Source organism: Momordica charantia, assembly GCF_013281855.1.
Source record: "Momordica charantia cultivar OHB3-1 chromosome 3 unlocalized genomic scaffold, Mcharantia_2.0 BLBB01000003.1, whole genome shotgun sequence".
Classification (NCBI taxonomy): Eukaryota; Viridiplantae; Streptophyta; class Magnoliopsida; order Cucurbitales; family Cucurbitaceae; genus Momordica; species Momordica charantia.
Genome location: NW_028275161.1, coordinates 23,221,087 through 23,239,693, shown reverse-complemented (window position 1 = coordinate 23,239,693; position 18,607 = coordinate 23,221,087). Strand labels below are relative to the sequence as shown.

Genomic DNA, 18,607 nt, shown 5'->3' with positions numbered 1-18,607 from the left:
ATGTTCTATGGAACAAGTGCACTATATTACTATTTTTTATTTATTTATGTTTTATTTTTATATCTGCAAGTGTCCAAGTCAGTTTATCCACATTTAGATTAATGGACAACCGCTTGACCCTATTAATATTTGATTGTCAAAGAAACACGTAGGAGATTACTTCCTAAGTTGGTTGTCGTTAGGGATGGTAACGAGGCGGGGAATCCCTGATTAGAGATGGGGTCCCCGTGGAGAACCTGTCCCTGACCGTATATTTTTTTAAAGATTTATTAATATTTTATTGGACTTGAGGTTGAGCTTCTTTCCAAACAAATTATAAAAGTAGTATAAAGATTAATAAAGATTAATATTATTAATTTATTTTATATAAAAATATAAATACTAATAAAATATTAAATGGGGCAGGGTTAGGGACGAGGCGGAGACCTCCCTCGTCCCCTCCAAGAACCCGATTGGTATCCCCGATCAAACTGAGGAATCCCGACCCGATCGAGTCGGGTACTCACGAGAATTGACCCAATGATATTTTTATCATCCCTAATTATCATTCTGGGTTACGTTGAATCCATTCCTTTTAAATATTTTTTATTTACTTGGGTCCTTTGGACCAAAATGCATTATATTTACTCATTGCATTGCTGCATTAATTTCCTTCACTTTTTCAAGCCTCTCTCTCAAATCATCAACCAATAATATTTTATCATCTTCAACATCATTTGCTTCATACCCCTCTCAATGAGTGGAGGAATTATGTTCCCAACAAGGGTGGGGTATTTTAATACCCTACTACACAACTACTACCAACTTTAATTAATTTTATCAATAATTCCATCTTCATGATATCAGAGAGAGAGAGAGATAGAATTCTAAATTATGCGTATTGTTGCAATTTAGAGAACAATTGGAGCTGATCTCTCTCTCACAAAACTATATAAAGTACCCTAAATTGAACAATAATTCCCATGGAAAATATCACTTTTTTTTAGTATATATTGTAGAAAATAAAAGGGTTTTAATCATTTTTATGTATAATAGAACATGTATTACAATCCAAAATGTTTTTGTAAATTAGAAATGATTAGTAAAGGCTCTCTCACTTTATAATGGTCATGTAAAAGAATGATTGATGAAAAAATGGTGCATGATAATAATTTCAATTGAGTCACTAACATGTAAAAATTGAAATTATTAAAGGAAAGCACATACTTCATGGACTTTATGGTCATTTTGAATTTGGAAATGAAAAGAAATTTAATTATCAACAAAACTATGATCCATGGCATTGGGAAAGGCATATCTTTAAAGGGATAAGAAATGGGAAGCTTGGAACCACTCCCTTTAATTTCTCCCATAAATTCTATTCTTTAGACAAAAGTTTAACAGAGAATAGTGTCCAAATTAAAAGGTCCCCTCCCTCTTCTGTCGTTGACTATAAAGAGGAGTTCATATCAAACTTTTCCTACATTAAATTTCAACATTGTATTAATTTGGGTCACTCTGAATTTCCATATACTGAAAAAAAAACCTTTAAATTATTCCACTTGACAAATAGTCGGTTATCGAGATAAAATGAATATCTTTTAATCAATTAACCTTTATCACATGTCGTCGCTAAAACTGTAAATTCTTGTAGTGCCTTCTCTTAAAATTATATTGGGTTGGTAGGAAATATTTTTAATGATTGATGAACATAATTGAAGGTTGAAATTGGGCAAGAGACTTGAGTTGGCATGGAGGATATGGTGCAGTTGGTTTGCCAGACCATCTGAATTCAACAGCATATTTTGCTGCACATGATCATCAACTATAAAGCATATACTTTGTATCACTGTTTCTTGCAACAAAATAATTAGGCTTTCAAATAATTTAGTTATATAGGAGAATTAACTCTTTTAATTTATATCAGCAAAATTAATAAAACAATAATCAATAGGGTTAACTTGACTAACTTAAATATTGCTCAATGTTGAATTTATTACTGTCATCTTTTATACAGGCTAGTAAGTTTCAACCCCCCATCTTCATTATTTGTAAAAAATAAAAATTGGGTTAATTGGATTTTTCCCCAAAAACTATTAAAAAAAAGTTTTTTGAAGGGTTTTTTAGGCAAAAAATTGAAAAAACTAAATGGGTAGGGTGGGTTGGTGCATGCCCCAATTGAAGAGATGAGTTAGCCTTTGCTTAAAGTTTAAGGTTCCTATGGGGTTGGATTGGAAGAGGGAAAAAACTGCTCCCAACTGTAAATATATAATGTCAACTACCTACAACGTTAATCTTTTGGTCTAAATATTATTTTCATTTTTGCTTTAGTATTTTTACTTTCAACGTTCATTTGGTTCGTTCATTTTGGTTCATGTACGAATATTTCGAAAGTACGAGGACTAAAATGAATAAAAGTTATGAATGAGAATCCAAATGAACTTTTTGAAAGAACTTAAACAAAGTACAAATATATTTAAATTTATGTTATATTATACAAAAGGAAATATGCCCATTTCACGAAGGAAAAGAAAAAGAAAAAAAGAAGTGAAAGATTCTTCTTTATTTTTCTTAGAACAACAAATTAGAGGTAGAGAGTTTGAACCTCCGACTTCAAGTGAAAAATTAGATATCAATCACCGTTGAATAGAAAAAAAGCAAAAAGAGTTTTCAAATCAGACATAAATGATATTTGGAGCATTGAAGTAGTTTGGTGAATTGGCGGTTACAAACAAACTCCAATAACTAAATACCTGCCTCCTTGCTTTTATTTCTTATTTATTATTATAATTACATGACATGACTTATTTTTCTTCTTGTCTAACATTTATAATTTTAGATATTGTTTGGAGTTTTTTAACTTTTTTATTTTTTTATTCTCTCAATTCTTTGACATGCTCTAACACCCAAACAATTTTTTCAATTTTGATGTGAGTGATGGATGTATATAATATGTTCGTAGTATATTTTTAAGTCATGAGACACTAATATGTTAATCTGATAATTTTTTAACCAGATTTTAATATGGAACCAATTATAAAATTTATTAAAACTTAAAGAAACTAAAATAGAATTCTTTAAACTTCAAGAATCAAATTAGAAACAAAGATGAACTACATAATCAAAATAATATCATTCTTTTTTTACATCATAGTGATCTAAGAAATACCCCATGACCCTGCGAAATAAATTTTACTAAAAAAAGGTAAAAGTAATTATTATAAAAATAGTGATTGTGTAAATAAATAATGCTAAATGACAAATTGTGTCTAATTTTAATAATCAATTACAAATCATGAAATCACTTATTTTATAACTATTATCAATATTATTGTATTATCTTTACCGTATTGATTGATCATGAAACAATAAATAATAGACCATTATTGAAATAATACACCATGATAGAGACCCATGAGTTGACTATAAAATTAACCACACTATATTTCATTCATGTTTTTGTTTTAAACTAAGGAAAATTATGAATCAAGAGAAACTAAGGTTAAGAAATTCATCGTTTATGCACCAAAAACCCTTCAACAGCATATATACCAAAAGGCTACAATGCCCTCTCAAGTTTACCTATCAGTTCCATTTGAAAGAATTGGTATCGTCCCGATCGTTTTGGCGCTCGACAAAATATATGATTCGTCGATAAAACTTCCAAGACAGGTTCTTTTCTGTAATGGGACGTTGACCAAAAGGATTCTGTTCGACATATTTTTGAACGTTTTCTGCCACTGATAAGCCTTCCAAATAAACTCGAAGATCGCCTCCAGGTCCTGGTATGAACCATTGATGGTAAGAAATTATTGGAAGTAATGTAATTTAACAAAATGGTTAGAAAAATACTTTTAGTCTCTATATTTTCAGCTGAAATAGTGAAAGTATAATGATTTAACTTATAGTATATAATGATTTAATCTCTTTAATTTAAAATTTCTAACAATTTAGGCCCTACCCGGTAAAATTTATCAAGGTATAGCAAACTTTCTAATACATTTAGATCAATAAACCGCTTAGGAATTAAATAGGTCCATAAAACTATAGGAACTAAATCATCACGTAAATTGACACTTCACCTTGACAGGATTTTACATGGTAGAGACAAACTGTTACGAATTCTAAACTAGGGACTAAATCATTACTATAGTATAAGAACGAAATCGTTACAGATGTAAAAGTATGACCAAATTATTACATATTAAAAATTTAAGGACGAAATCGTTGCTAAAAGTATTGGAACAAAGTGTTTTTTAACCTTTAACAAAAATATACTGATAAAGAATTGGGCAGCAGTAGTAAAAAGAATGAGAAATGGAAATATATTCCATCATTTCAAAGGAACTGTCAGAATTGAATTTTGTGTCAGAAGATGACATGCTAGAAATTCAAGGTCAAGACATGCACTATGGATGGAAGAGCATGAACATAGCATTATCATGTCAAGAGCATTGTGATATTTTATAACTGGAAGAGCATTTACCTAACGATGTATCGGCAACATCCCTAAACCGATACGTTACAGGAAATATTGCAGTGTTTGCCTACACGATAACAAGCACCCGAAAAAAAATGAAAAATGCCTGTTAGCAATAGCAGTAGAATGGAGTGCATAGAAGGGGATAGTACACAGCCTCATTCAGAAAAGGAAACAAGAAAACAAAGATATGAGAGGAGAGATGAGACATCTAACCGGATTGCACAATGCCTTGTGTGGAGAATCATCCAACAATAGAGTGTTTGATGCATTAAACTCTCGTGGCTTAAGGTATTTCCACAGCTTTTTAATTTCCTTCAAAACTAGAGGCTTGTGCATGTTCTCAACGGTAGAGAATGTGGTATCGGTACAATGTGATTGATCCTGTACAGAGCAGTGTCAGATGGCCAAAAAAAAAAAACCTGCTACCAATGATTTTACAGAAGACATTACTTTTAGATGAGTGCACACTCATAAAATGACTTGACATTTGAAAAATGTGTATGGATGAGGGAACTGAATGATCGAACTTTTCCCAAAACCTGCATGACCCTCTTAGGTCTTAATCAATAATTATGGTAGATAAATAAATAACTAGTTCAGGGAACAGTTCTAGTAAATTCTTTTTCATGCCAAAGAAATGGTCCCCTTGTTTTTATATTGAAAAGAGCTGTCAGGGGCCTTGGCACACACTTCACAGAGGTTTCCTTGTCTCACTCTATATGAGGTGCCTCTCTTGCATCCATGCCTATGCGCACTTTTTAAATCCATGAAAATACTCTAAGAGTCTAAGGGAATCATTTTATCGGAGGCTAATCTAACCGATAAGATAGAAAAGAAAGGGTCTGGGCAGGTTTGTAGAAGAAGAAACGACTCTTAACCTTTTTAGAAGCACCACAGGTTTCACAACTTTCAGCATTAGCCCAGTGTCAGACCTTCATATGAGACAATTGTGAATCAATGTACAATCATAAGCCATATGATAACCAATTTCAAACACATTATTTCCACTTCACATTTCAAGAATTACGATGAGAAATATTATATGATTGAATCAAAATCCACCCTCCCCCCAAGGAAATATATTTATATATATTTTTGCAGAATGAAATCGCCAAGCATTACTTGGATATGTCATATGATATATGATACTGAAAGTGGAAAAACAAGTAAAATAAAAATAGAATAATAGCCTTACCCAGCAAAAGAGTAATTTTTGTTTTAAGTCTCCCATTAGAAAATCTATCACCATGTCAACATTTCTCCTGCAAATTAGCATAGTGCTACACATTCAGGACAAAAGCATGTGAAAGAGTAGGCTACCTCAATGAAACGACAAAATGAAACATACAGAGCACAAAATTATTTACAATTCATAATCAGACAATGCAGAAAAGGTAAAGTGTAAAGGCATATGAAGTTGTTAATTGAACATTACCGGGTTCTTGATGACCAAACACCCACCTCGAATCTTTCAAAACAAAACTTTATAAAATCATCACAAAATGGCCTCTTGAATACTGTCAGAGAAGAACAAGCCAATTCACTATTGATCTTTTAGGAAAAGTGAAAAATAAAGATACGTAATTGTCAATTGTCACCTGCTTTTTGTCCTATTATTATATCTGGCTTATACCCATAAGGAACGTAACAAATGAAATCTGCAAGCAGTCCATTTACATCAAGAACAAGAAGCTTTTTCCTTGAAGAACCAATAGAATCTCCTTTCTCTGAAGTATCCAATACCAACAATGGAGCGTTCTCTTCAATAATAGCATCCATACTGATGCTTGTTTCACCAGAAGCTGAGAAACATACAACTTCTTCTTCTTCCTTCACAGTATCAGCATTTTCTTCTTCAGGAGGCATGCAGGAAGGAGTTGATATAATCTGCTCCTTGCTTGTTGAAGTTTCATCATCATTCTCCTCCCCAACTGTACAGCAAACAGAAGCTTCCTCCATGGCATCTTTCACAAACTTCTCTGAGACATTATTACCACATGCACCATTTATCTGTTCTATATCTGAAGTTTTCAATGAATCATCCCTCTCATATTCCTGCTCGTTACATGGAAAATGATAATCAGAGTCGGAGGCTTTCTCTGTAGAATGATGAATTATACATGCATCCTTTGTCCCATCTATCATTTCCTTGGTCAGTTCTTGGGGAACAATGGCTACGTTTCCATGATCATCGTGATCTCTCCTAGAACTTGGATCTTCAGAGACCCTAGAGTCTTCTTTGTAAGCATTCATGGAACTCGGCTCTTCCATTTCAATACTATATCTAGCAACATTTTGTTTTACATCTACTGTATTCAGGATAAGACTCGCAGAACCATTTATATTTTCATGCTCTGTATCCATATCCTTTGAAAATTCATGGTCATCGTTATGCTCCTTTCCATGAACATTTCCTTCCGGATTACATATCACTGGATGAGATTGTCCTGTTTCAGATTCCAACTTTGAGCATATAATGATCGTGGCATCTGGAGCTGGATCATTTTCAGACAGGATATTATCCATTGAAGACGCATTTTCAGAACCAGAACAAACACTGCCCACATTGTTAACTTCAGGAGCAGTATCAAACTGTTCTTGCTTTCTCTTTTTCGTTTTGTGCTCCAAGTCTCGACTTGTATCAGACTCTGAAATATCCATGACCAATATTTCCAGATATTTTGCAAAATCACGTGCAATATCCTCTAAAATGCAAAATGGTAAGTTCTCTAAGAACTCTTAAAGTATTCCCTCGCAGGAATCTTCTCCTACCTGATACATATATAAAATATACAGTCATCAAAATCAAAATATCTCCTTTCAAGGCCTAACAGAAGATATTAATTATTGAGAAGAAATGGAGCCTAACTTCTCTGGACCTTTCTTCCTTTCCTAGCTTAGTTCAGACCTAGAATAGGGTTGTTAAAAGTAAAAAGTTCAAAGCACAGAAGCTTGCCTAAGATTTTATTCCTTTTGCTTCAGAACTATAATAATTAGGCATATACCAAAAATGGAAAGAAAGGAAAAGATCGAGGTGCTGCTTCTAAACTTTCACGGAAAAAAGCAGGACAAAGTTAATCTTGAGGTTCCTGACAAGCACAATTGCAGTTTTTTCCTTTCTAAAACTTAAAACTATACCAATTCATAAAGACCCGCTTCCTTATTGACATGAAACAACATAATTCCTCACTGTTCAGTAAAAAAACAGAGTGCCAATAAGCTCCGAAGCGAGATGCACAAAATGGGCATAGCCAAACAGATTGAGAACAAATTGAAGTCAAAATCAACAACAGTAACAACTAAACGAGCAAAACTCAGATAAGCTAACAGGCAGAGGAAAGATAGTCTACATCTCAACTGCAACTACAGCAGCACAAGTCAAACCCATATCAAACAAGAAACCCAGTTGAATTCCCATCAAAACCTGACCCAGCAGTAAAAACTCAGCATGAAGATTAGGTAAAAACGAGAGAAAAAGATAAAGACTCAACGGATCGAACATGAGATCGATCGAAGAGGCAGATGGAACACGCAGTAATTGGCAGGATAGAAAAGAAAACCGTGGCATTGAATGTCGTCTGATGGCAGCTCAAAATCTCTCTTATTTTGATGGATGTAGCGCCGTCGTTCTTCTCTGGGGCAGCCCATTTGCGTATCGGCGGCTCACTGAGCATCAATCCTCTCCTCTGATTTTTCATTATCAAATTTAAATAAATTATATACTTCTCATTCTCATTCTCATTCTCCACATTTATAATATTATTATTCAAAAGAGGTCCTAGGGTTTTCACTTCAACTGATAAAGTCTAATTATTTTAAATTATATATAGTTTCACTCTCATTAAATTTTAAATATGGTTACTTTCCCATTTATTAGAGAATGATAAAAAGGAGAAGAAACAACAAACATGAATATAAATAAAAAACGAAATATAAACACAAATTAAAAATGACACAATAATTTCAAACTTTATACTATTTTTGAAAAATAATATTAGTCAACTTTACAACAACGGCTCAATATAGTATATTTATTTATTTTTAAATTTTATATTACAAGATAAAAAAGAGATTCAAACTTATTGAAAATTACTAAAAAAATATTACTATCTTTGTGCCATAATTTCATCCAAATTTGGGATGAATTTATTATTTCATTGAAAAAAAGTTTTCAAATATAATTGAAAATATTGCCTTGTTATCTTAGTAATTATAGTTTTATAGCATATCAAATCCCATCTCATCAATTTGTATAATTCATATTAAATACTTTTAAATTCATCTCATGATTTAAAAAAAAAAAAGAGAAAAAAAAAGATGTCAAATCAACCCTCCCCGGCTTATCCAGGCCAACGTTTAATTCCAGTCGTGAACGAGCTTCTCATTGTTTCCAAACAGATTCTAAAGATGATCTCCCTATTTCATTTGCATTTTTAATCCATTACAAAACTAAAATAAATAAATAAATAAAAAATAAACATTGAGTAGAAATTTAATCAAAAGGTTAAAAAAAAGGCTCCAATGGATTGGCATTAGGCAGTGACATATATTACCTAAATCAGAAATTATATAAAAAAATCATATAAAAACCAATTAAACCTGGAGAAACCATTCAGCTTCTATACATTAAAAAGAAAATGCAGAATGAGGGAGGGACTGTGAAAGAAGTTGATGATGGGCATTGCTGCATTGAATCTGGATTGCGAGTACGAAAATTCTTCCGCTATTCAGAAACGTCCGCGGCGAACCCGAGCCCAGGCTATGGCTGCAACTGCAGCACCCCCCAGGTGGGCAGATCCTGAGATTTGGCTATCATTCTGCACAGATCAAACATGTTTCATATATTTGTCTGAGACTTATTTCCATGGATGGAAAAGATTAGTTATTAACTTAAAACAACATCATACCTCTAGTATCCTCAACATGTCCTTCCCAATGAGAAAAATTCCCTGTAATGGAAGCAAAGGAGGACTATTTCAAGCTATTTCATGGTGAACTGTGAGTAGTTGTCCTATTTAGAGTGGAGCTTACCAGTAAGATGGCAGGAACGGGTATAAAGAATTCGAGATAGAGGGTCGACTTTGGGAAGAGGAATATATCAAGCAGCATGATAGCATTCACGGCTCCGCTCGCACCCTAAGTGATCAAGAAAAATGTAGCAATGATGGTTCAAGTTCTAACAAATATTCTGATGCTTGAAAGTCAATGGTGATCGGTACAATGTAATGTTGAAGGAACAAAGCATATGGTGGCAAAAACAATTTACACAGCATATGGTGTATGAATATTTCAGAAAAACAAATTTCGAGTGGGAACGGGTTCGTTAATGCGAATATCTGGAGTCTTCAGTCTACTTCTACAGTTGAAAAAGTAACAAACTAAGTAGAGAACTAGAAGGATTTCTGGAAGCATACCAATCCTTGTGCCCGAATCGGGTCCTTGCCCCAAAATGGCCGGTCCTGTAGAAAGCAGAAAATATACAATGCCATCTAAGATTCAGTTTGTAAAACAGTTGGCAAATAGCCCGTGTTAATATAACAAGAAAAGTTCTGTCGAGATGGTTTGTTCCATTGACAGCTGAACTTCTCCTCTACCATTATGAACGCACAATTGGAATCAGAGTTTTCTTAACTACGTGAAATATACCAAATGAAGTCTTGTTTCTAGTTTGATTCATCTGCATAATACACGTCTAAATTAAAATTCTTATGTTACCTTTACATCTTATAGACACAGTTACATCTCTGCGACCAAAGTTCTGCAAGAGTCCTTGAAATTTAAATGAAAGAATTGAGCCCATACATAGTAATTTGACGGAATTTTCATACCTTTGAGGACGATGCTTGAAACAGATGGTGCACCAAGTAAAATGCCGACCCACCAATTGCTCCAGCAAGATACAATCTCAACAAAAATTCGGAACCAAATACTCTACCAATCTGTTAAAAAGGGGAAAATATAAAAGCTCACACAGCATAGATCAAGTATCATTTCTAGAAAGGCTGAGGAAAGTGTCAGATGTAACACTAAAGTGTTACTATTATGTTCTGGAAGAACCAAGGCAAAACAGAAAGAAAATAAAAATGATGACTCAATAGAAGTTGGAAGAAAGATAGTCATACGTTCATCCCGAAGAAGTAGAGTCCAATCATGTTGGATACTATATGGCCAACTTCAACGTGACTGAAAGCAGAGGTTATCAATGTATGCACGCGGCCGCTTCTAATATTTTCTACAGAGATCTGTGTTGACAACATTTAAACATTGGAGATATAGTGTTACCAACAGAGAACAGGAGAATTGAAGTTCCAAGCTTTGAAACTTAAAACTTGCAAAATTTGCATCAAATATTTTCACTTTGACGCATATATTTCTCAAAACATGTTTATCAATCTGTTATCTGAAAAAACAAAAAATGAAAACTGCTAATGATGTTAAGCTGATCACAACTTTTAGGGGCCATTCATCTTGAGAAATCCTGAATGTCCATGTGGTAGGTATCGCAAATTCCATGTTTCATTTCCAAGAAATGTAGGTTATTAAGCATCTTGGGGGTTTGGGCATCCTAGATGCCAATGGGGTGAATTTGGATACCCATGAGATGTGATGGGTTACGATACCAATTCCATCGAACATCCTCTTTTTTCATATTAGAGAGGTATTGGTAGAACAAGTTGGTCATTTCGTTACATTCATAGGGACAAAGTGTTGCAAAATAAACATAGCTATCAAATATTTCCAGTCATCTCCACAAGGTTGTCATGAATATATCCCACAGAACAAACATTACTATTCTTGATTTCTAGTAATGCAAAGACCTGAATATCAAGATTTCTAGTCTAGACATTATTGATTCTCATACATCCTGTTATCCTGATTCCCTGATGAACGATACTAAGCAAAATGGGAGTTGAGAAGCAATTTTGAGGCAAGTCATTGCAATTGAGGACTTACAGTAAAGTTTCTAGACATAAAGACAGGATCGGCAATCCGCCAGAGGAGGAAAACAGCAACATTAGCTATAATCAAGCCCAACACCACATCATTACTCGTTAGCCTTTGAAACCAGGATCTTCTGCAAAAAGGAGAAATGAAAATAAGAACTTCCCCACATAATCAATACTGTTTATCGGAGACCAAGTATCCTCCGCTTTGTTAAAATAAGTATAACCCTTTTAAATGAATTCAATACTAAAAGATCCACTAAGCCTATTCAAGTATAGAAGGTTGTATTAAGTTATTTTGATAAGTGAAATAATAACCAAAAGTAACCTAAGATAATAACAATGCTAATCCTAAAATAATAAAGAAGGAAGCTTCATAATAGTAGTAGTCCAACTACAGGGGACGCCTAGAAAACAATGCTAGTGTCCAATGAAACAGGGAGCCTCGTGATGTTATCCCTCTAATAATAACGATCAGGTTCCACAAACTTTCAAGAACTTCCAATATCAAAGAATAACAGTTTGTCTTTCAAATTCTCAGACGTTTCTCTAGAACATCTTTCATTCCCACATCACTACACAATACCCAGATAACATTTGCTAATAGCTACAGAGAAATTGGAGTGGTTTAGCTTATTTGAAGAAATTAGAAGCTTCACATCTTTCCTCATGCCATTTCCAGTAGTGATCAGCATAACAATTGTTTTCGAAGTATTTAGACTTCCCAACTGCTCGTGCAATCGCTCAAGTTAATCGTAGTACATAATCTTATGTGACGGTGAGGCACACCGTTTGCAACTTCAACAGGACAATGCAATTGGGAAAATTCGAATTCACAATTAAAAAAAATGAAAGTAATTGAAAACTATACGATTTAAGTGCTGAATATATTGATTCAAACAAGGTCTTCAGCTTCGAATTCATTTGTGTATGTCAGGAGTTAATTTTATCATAAAACAATCAAAGTCGCAAAAAGAGCAAACACATTACCTGCCACGCCATTGAAAATCAAAACCTGGTTTCAATTGAAATCTCAGTTTCGAAAATTGAGCTCCCGTAAATAAAAACCTCCTTTCTATCAGACTCCTAATTGACCCCTTGAAAAGGGTGTTCGAAGAATTTAATAAGAATCGCTTTCCGACCACTGAGACCGAGAAAAGCCCATGAATTTTCTCCGCAAAACTTCGCTGCGAACTCCACGAATGCGAGTGATCCTGAAGTGGGCGACTGATGAAGGAGCCAAACAGGTGGTTTTGGTTATGGGTTCGCACTAGTGTGGCGAAAGAAGTGCAATTCTTACAAGGGCGAGAGGTCGCAGTGGAGTTGGAAATTCTTGATGCAAGTTTAAGAGAAAAAAGTTTGTTCATGTTTTTCTTGATTATGGCCTACGAGGAAGAATTCCTTCCTTCAGGAGTTCCTGAAACAAGTTTATGCTTGGAGTGGGTGAGGCTACAAGGGATCTATAAAGAGGGAAATGATACAGCCAACTTTAAATTCTCCATCTCTCCTTCCAAAAGATTGAAAATTTTCAAGTGAGTAGTATTGGAATGTCACAAAGTAAGCTTTTTTCGTACCACCGAAGTGGTATGCTTAGGTTTGCAACTAAAGTCACTAAGATAATGGTGGATCATAAATATATACATCATTTTCATCGATAAGAGATCTTTCGAGTAAAATCAAAATGAAACAATGTCATATATAATAGAAATATGTAAAAGATCTATTGCTCTAGCATGGACTATCCAGTCAATTTTATATTTATTCATATTATAAAATTTTTTAAAAAAATTACCTCTCTAGGTCAAATCATCCGCCCACATTTATTGCACTAAAAAAAGAGAAATTTCACCATCAATGGGTAGGGGAATAAAGTGTCTATGTCTCGGTTAGTTAGTATATATTCAAATATACACATAACCAGTTAATTAGTTAAATTTCAATGGTAAGATATTTGTAATATGTGTACGTTAGGCATTTAGAATTACTTCATTCAACATTTCAATTTGTAATAGAAGTAGTCAACATGAATATTACTTTCTCTTGAAGTTGAGATTCAATCCCTTCTTTGTTGTCCTAAAAAAAGAGTTGAGGAAATTTCAAATTTATTAATGATGTTCTTTCACTTTCTGTTTAATTTCTGTTTTTGAGTATTCTCAGAAAGTTTACACAGTTCTCTGTCAACTAAACAGCATTTTGTGTTAGAATTACATAATCCTGGAGAATTTCTTGCTGAGCTGTTGACTGTAAGACCTTGGTTTCCCACTATCAAATGTAAAACACAAACATCTTTCTTATAGAAAAAGAAAAACTCATAACTAAATGAAATAGGAACTTTCGGAGTTTTGTGGAAGAAGAACAGGGATTAAGCTTCTTTCAGTCATTGAAGCAAAAATGATTTCTGATATGTAGATTCCATTTGCCACTTATGATCTTGTATCTTGCAGTTGCCTCTTCACCAGTGCAGTGTAGACACCATCCCTGCTAAGGAGTTCGTCATGTGTTCCGCTTTCGACAATTTGACCATCTGAAACAACCGCCACGATGTCTGCTGTTTTGACAGTAGATAGCCTATGAGCAATGACTAGCACGGTCCTGCCTTTCATCAAAGAATCCATTGCATCCTAAAACGCATCCATTGATGAGAACTCAGAATGATAAATACGAAATCGGAAATGGGGTGCTGAAAAGAAAACCTTTGAGTTTCTAAAGGACCAAACAAGAAGAATCCACAACAGACCTGTACTAGGTGTTCACTTTCAGCATCTAGAGCACTTGTCGCTTCATCCAGAAGGAGAATTCTCGGGTTCATAAGCAGCGCTCTTGCAATAGCTACTCTTTGTTTCTGACCGCCCGATAGCCTTACGCCGCGTTCTCCAACATGGGTTTTGTACTTTTCAGGGAAGTTTGATATGAAGTCGTGTGCATTTGCCATTTTCTGTGATTTCAGTAGTTCAAGTTAGACAACAGGTTTGGCCTTGAAGGTTTCTAGGAGGCAAAAGGACGTGAGATCTTACAGCTGCATTTTCTACATCAGTGCTGTCAACTTTGCCATCTAAACCATAGGCTATGTTCTCCTCTATGGAGCAGTTGAAAAGAATAGGCTCCTGGCTGACTATACTGATCTGCCAATCGACAAGTATTCGATCAAAGTTTAAAAGATCGTACAGAATATGATCTTTAATATGATATCGAACTTACCCTTTTGTGTAAATGATCATGTGATATCTCTACCAGAGGAACCCCATTTATCAGAACCCGTCCTTTAGTTGGATCGTAAAATCTTTCGATCAGGTTTGCTATTGTGGTCTGTGGCAAACAAAGAAACATACCCTATGTTAGCAGGCTCCCAACACATATATTAGCTCTCATTCTTTTAGTTATAATCAGTACAGAAGAAACAAGCATCAAGGAAAAGAGAGAAAATTACTTTTCCACCACCACTCGGACCAACGAGAGCTACTTTGGAGCCAGGCTGCAGTCTTAATGTTATTCCCTGTACCCAATGAACTTGTTATAATTCAATAACACTGCATAATCACCAGAGAACTAGAATTTAAGATAGTAACTAAATTACCTTCAGTACAGTGTGATTAGGGCGGGACGGATATGCAAACCAGACATCGTCCAACTCGACTTCTGCATCTTCATCGCTGCATTACATTACCAAGTGTAATCATTTTGCTCCTTTAGAAATCAACATAAAATTGATCCGAACACTCCCATTCAAAACAAAGGAGGTCATTTCATTTTCAACTTATAAAAAGAACAAAAAATGAGCATACCCAATAGGGCACTTATTTCCCGAATCTGTCATTGTCGATACACGATCCAGAAGCTGAAAAACTCGTCTACTAGCTCCAGCAGCTTTCATGGTTACAGTATACAATCCAGACAACCCAGATACGGAGGTTCCAACTACAAAGCGAAATAGTTAACTTTCTTGTTCACCATGGGAAAGTAAAGCTCCATAAAATATGGAAATTTTACCTGTTAAACTATAAAGGATGAAGGATGTCAGAGCTCCTGGGGTCATGGACCCTTTGATTGTCAAACTAGCCCCATATATCACAACAATAATAACAGATAAGGTCGATGCCGCATAGAGACCTCCAGAGAATAATCCAATAACTTTCTGTTAAATGATAAGATGGGGAGTAAAAGCTGTGAGCTTGCAGAAACATAGACACATATACAAGCTTGAAAAGATGTTGTTCACTTTCAAAACAGACTCACAGCTTGTTTAAGTCCAAGTTGCAATGTCTCATCAACTTTCTCAGAGTATCGCGATATCTCATAGGATTCTTGAGCAAAAGATCTGACGGTTCGTATGGCACCAAAAGATTCCTATAAAAAGGCATAACAATGATTTCTTTACTCTAGATTTCATCATGTAAGATAATGTCCAACTTATTTTCACAACCTGAAATTTTATACCTCAGCAATTGAAGCACATACAGCAGCTGCTGCTTGAGTTTTGTGAGAAAGTTCACGAAGGAAGCGACCGAATTTACGAACAGCAACAGAAATAACAGGGACAACAACCAAAGCCAATACTAGAAATGATAGACCATAAAACAATGAGCATATTGGGACTCTAAAACCTGCATATTAATAGCTTCAATGTTCAAACTCTTACGTGTTAATTTCCAAGAAGTTGAAAACATGAAGGTCAACCCAATTAATGCAGTAGATAGATTTCTTAGGGCCTCAGAGAGATTTGTAGTTGCTGCATTCTTAATGATTTGGGTATCCTCAGATAGCCTACTAAGAAGTTCTCCTGTTCGAGTAATGTCAAAGAAGGCTATTTCCTACAAAATTCAACATTTTCCAGAAAGATTTTCACATTCTAAGAAAAAGGAATACTAGTCAGACTTTTTAGCTTTTTCTTCCCCTTTTTTTCTCATTGGGGGGTGTTACCTGATTGAGAAGATGTGTAAACAAATTCTTCCTTAAGCGAGCAACAACCCTCTCACTAGCAGAAGAAAATAACCAAGCTCGAATAGCTGAGCATACTGAACTGAAAATCACAATGAATTATGGATAAGTTCTTGAGTAAGTGAGTGACAAAAAATTTCTTAGAAGCCATAATACTGGATCAAAAATATAATTTAAATTAACCAGAAATATGTTCTAAATAGACTTCTAAATGGCAGACCTCACAAAGCAGATCCCAATTTACAACCTGAGCTATTAGTCTCCCCTTCTAACTGGTTTAGGATTTGGCAAGCATAACACCATGGCAGTTTTATATACAAGACAATGACTGCACATATCATGCTTAAGGTTAAAAAGTCTAAATGTTCATACCCAACTAAGACGATTGTTGTAATGTATACAATGGTGTTCGTGACTTCCTTCAGAGCTCTGCTTTTCTGTTCGGGTGTGTCAATATCTCCAGATACAATGTCAATAATCTTTCCACCAAATTTTGGCTACAGGATCAGCATTTCAAAGAGTGTTATCAAGTAGTAAAATCAACACTGAGTTCATGGACATAATTTCGCTTTCAGAGCTATGAAGAGATAGATAAAAATTAAAAACACAAAAAATGCATACTATCAATATACTTGACGTGGAAGCAATCAGAAGAGCAACGGTAGCAATTGTCAACTTCCCCACTTCAGGCTTTGCCTGCAATAGAATTTAGCTGTTGAGAACTTCAAAGCTTTTGGCAGGAAAATTGATGACGGCTTCTGCCAACAAAAACACCTACTCACTTACAAGTGAAAGTACTCTGCCAAATCCAACATTTGCAGGCTGAAATTTGCAACCATAGTCAACATCAGGTAACAAACACAAAAAAACTAGTTAAGGCACCCTTGGATAACCATTTTGTTTTATGTTTTTCTACTCTAAAAATTATACTTTCTTTCCTTGCAATTTATTTGGTATATTTTTCATCTTTTTAAAAATACATTTGAGTTTCTAACCAAATTTGAATGATGGCATGTGAATCGCTGGAACATGTGCAATATACATCTAACCCAATACCGAAATTTTCATAAGGAAATTAGAGCAAGATACTATTGAGATTCAGTTAAGATAACAAAACAAATAAAGGTGGAACTGTGTTTATTAGCTTAATTTCCAAAATAGAAAACCAAAACTAAATGGTCATAAAGTTAAAAATCCTTCGATCATAATCTTCACTTCAGTGAAGATCTAACAGAACCCATTACCGGGACAGCATCCCCATGCTCCAGGTCAGTCAACTCACGATCTTCCAATGGGCTCTTTCGCCGTCCCTGTAAAAAGGATGGAAAAAACAATCAATGAACACCCACAGAAACATAATCAACATTGGGACTCTATGAGCAACAGTAACAATTTATTCAGAAATTTCAAGTCCCATAACAGAAAAAAAAAGGGAGTAAAGAAGAGAAAGCGTTTCATTCACATAAGAGCCAAATCCATTTCTCCACGAACTCCATGGAAACGAAAATAGCTTACCCCACGATCAAGCAGCGGAACTCTGTGGCTTCCCATGACCCTAATCGTTGCAAAACTGTCAACAAAAAGCAACCGGGTAACAAAAACTTGAGAAATTAAGAACCGGCCAGCGACGGGGAAGACTGGAGTCAAGTTTTTGTGGAGTTTTTGCAAAATCCAAAAGGCCCAGAGCTTTGAATTTTATATGATTCTCTGCTGACTAAACTTGTGGAAAACTTTGCGAGGCCACTTATCCGGGCAGCGGTGTGATGAATGGGTGATTCGTTCACTTCCGTCCGCAAGATTATGGGAAACAGACAAATCCCAATTCCCTGATTAATCTCATTGTTCGATTTTCCCAGTGAAGGCTGTATTATAAATTCTAATTTCTACAGCTTAGGCATGTTTGTTTCGCCAGAAAATCAAATAAAATATTAGAAATCTGCCTCGATTAACTAATTAAGTTTTTAACATATTATTGATCGTTTTCTTCAAGAATCAAGATTACCATAAATTGTTTTATTCTAAAAAAATGTTAAATTTCGTTGAACAATGAACAGTCTCAAGGTATACTTAGTTGGGTTCGTTCATTCTTGAACAAGGTCGCTGTTCCCTAAAACATTTGCTTTCAATTTTTTATTTTTTAAAATTATACTTAATTAATATTATATATATATATATATATATATTTTGCTTTTTGGAAAGTACCGTTGAATTTAGTCAAACTTCGAAAATAAAATAACATTTTTTGAACAACTTCTTTTGTTTTCTC

General features: G+C 34.6%; 3 protein-coding genes across 7 annotated transcripts; all 3 read right to left on the bottom strand.

The window, feature by feature from the left end:
• Positions 1 to 3,398: 3,398 nt before the first annotated feature.
• LOC111008876 (uncharacterized) lies at positions 3,399 to 8,183 on the bottom strand. 5 transcript variants are annotated; one of them, XM_022281735.2, is made up of 7 exons: positions 7,813 to 8,179; positions 6,061 to 7,234; positions 5,898 to 5,979; positions 5,658 to 5,724; positions 4,676 to 4,843; positions 4,466 to 4,526; positions 3,399 to 3,761 (listed from the first exon to the last, which is right to left on the bottom strand). In XM_022281735.2, exons 2-7 carry the CDS (start codon positions 7,121 to 7,123, stop codon positions 3,565 to 3,567), a joined length of 1,638 nt encoding a protein of 545 aa, XP_022137427.1. In that variant the 5' UTR covers positions 7,124 to 7,234; positions 7,813 to 8,179; the 3' UTR covers positions 3,399 to 3,564. The 5 variants fall into 5 exon arrangements, with proteins under 5 accessions (XP_022137427.1, XP_022137426.1, XP_022137428.1 ...); XM_022281734.2 differs by having other exon boundaries at positions 7,954 to 8,179; XM_022281736.2 differs by having other exon boundaries at positions 7,963 to 8,179.
• Positions 8,184 to 8,966: 783 nt separating this feature from the next.
• On the bottom strand, positions 8,967 to 13,011 carry RBL12 (RHOMBOID-like protein 12). Its single transcript, XM_022281342.2, has 8 exons — positions 12,397 to 13,011; positions 11,417 to 11,537; positions 10,585 to 10,704; positions 10,291 to 10,401; positions 9,877 to 9,921; positions 9,494 to 9,598; positions 9,370 to 9,411; positions 8,967 to 9,279 (listed from the first exon to the last, which is right to left on the bottom strand). The coding sequence occupies exons 1-8, from the start codon at positions 12,771 to 12,773 to the stop codon at positions 9,190 to 9,192; spliced, it is 1,011 nt and encodes a 336-aa protein (XP_022137034.1). The 5' UTR covers positions 12,774 to 13,011; the 3' UTR covers positions 8,967 to 9,189.
• A 480-nt stretch (positions 13,012 to 13,491) lies between these two features.
• On the bottom strand, positions 13,492 to 18,241 carry ABCB27 (transporter associated with antigen processing protein 2). The gene is made up of 17 exons (XM_022281859.2): positions 17,857 to 18,241; positions 17,586 to 17,651; positions 17,128 to 17,163; positions 16,963 to 17,037; positions 16,714 to 16,838; positions 16,324 to 16,423; positions 16,043 to 16,214; positions 15,841 to 15,959; positions 15,640 to 15,750; positions 15,394 to 15,538; positions 15,189 to 15,321; positions 14,981 to 15,056; positions 14,834 to 14,899; positions 14,605 to 14,712; positions 14,421 to 14,528; positions 14,144 to 14,341; positions 13,492 to 14,027 (listed from the first exon to the last, which is right to left on the bottom strand). Exons 1-17 carry the CDS (start codon positions 17,890 to 17,892, stop codon positions 13,830 to 13,832), a joined length of 1,872 nt encoding a protein of 623 aa, XP_022137551.1. The 5' UTR covers positions 17,893 to 18,241; the 3' UTR covers positions 13,492 to 13,829.
• Positions 18,242 to 18,607: the final 366 nt, after the last annotated feature.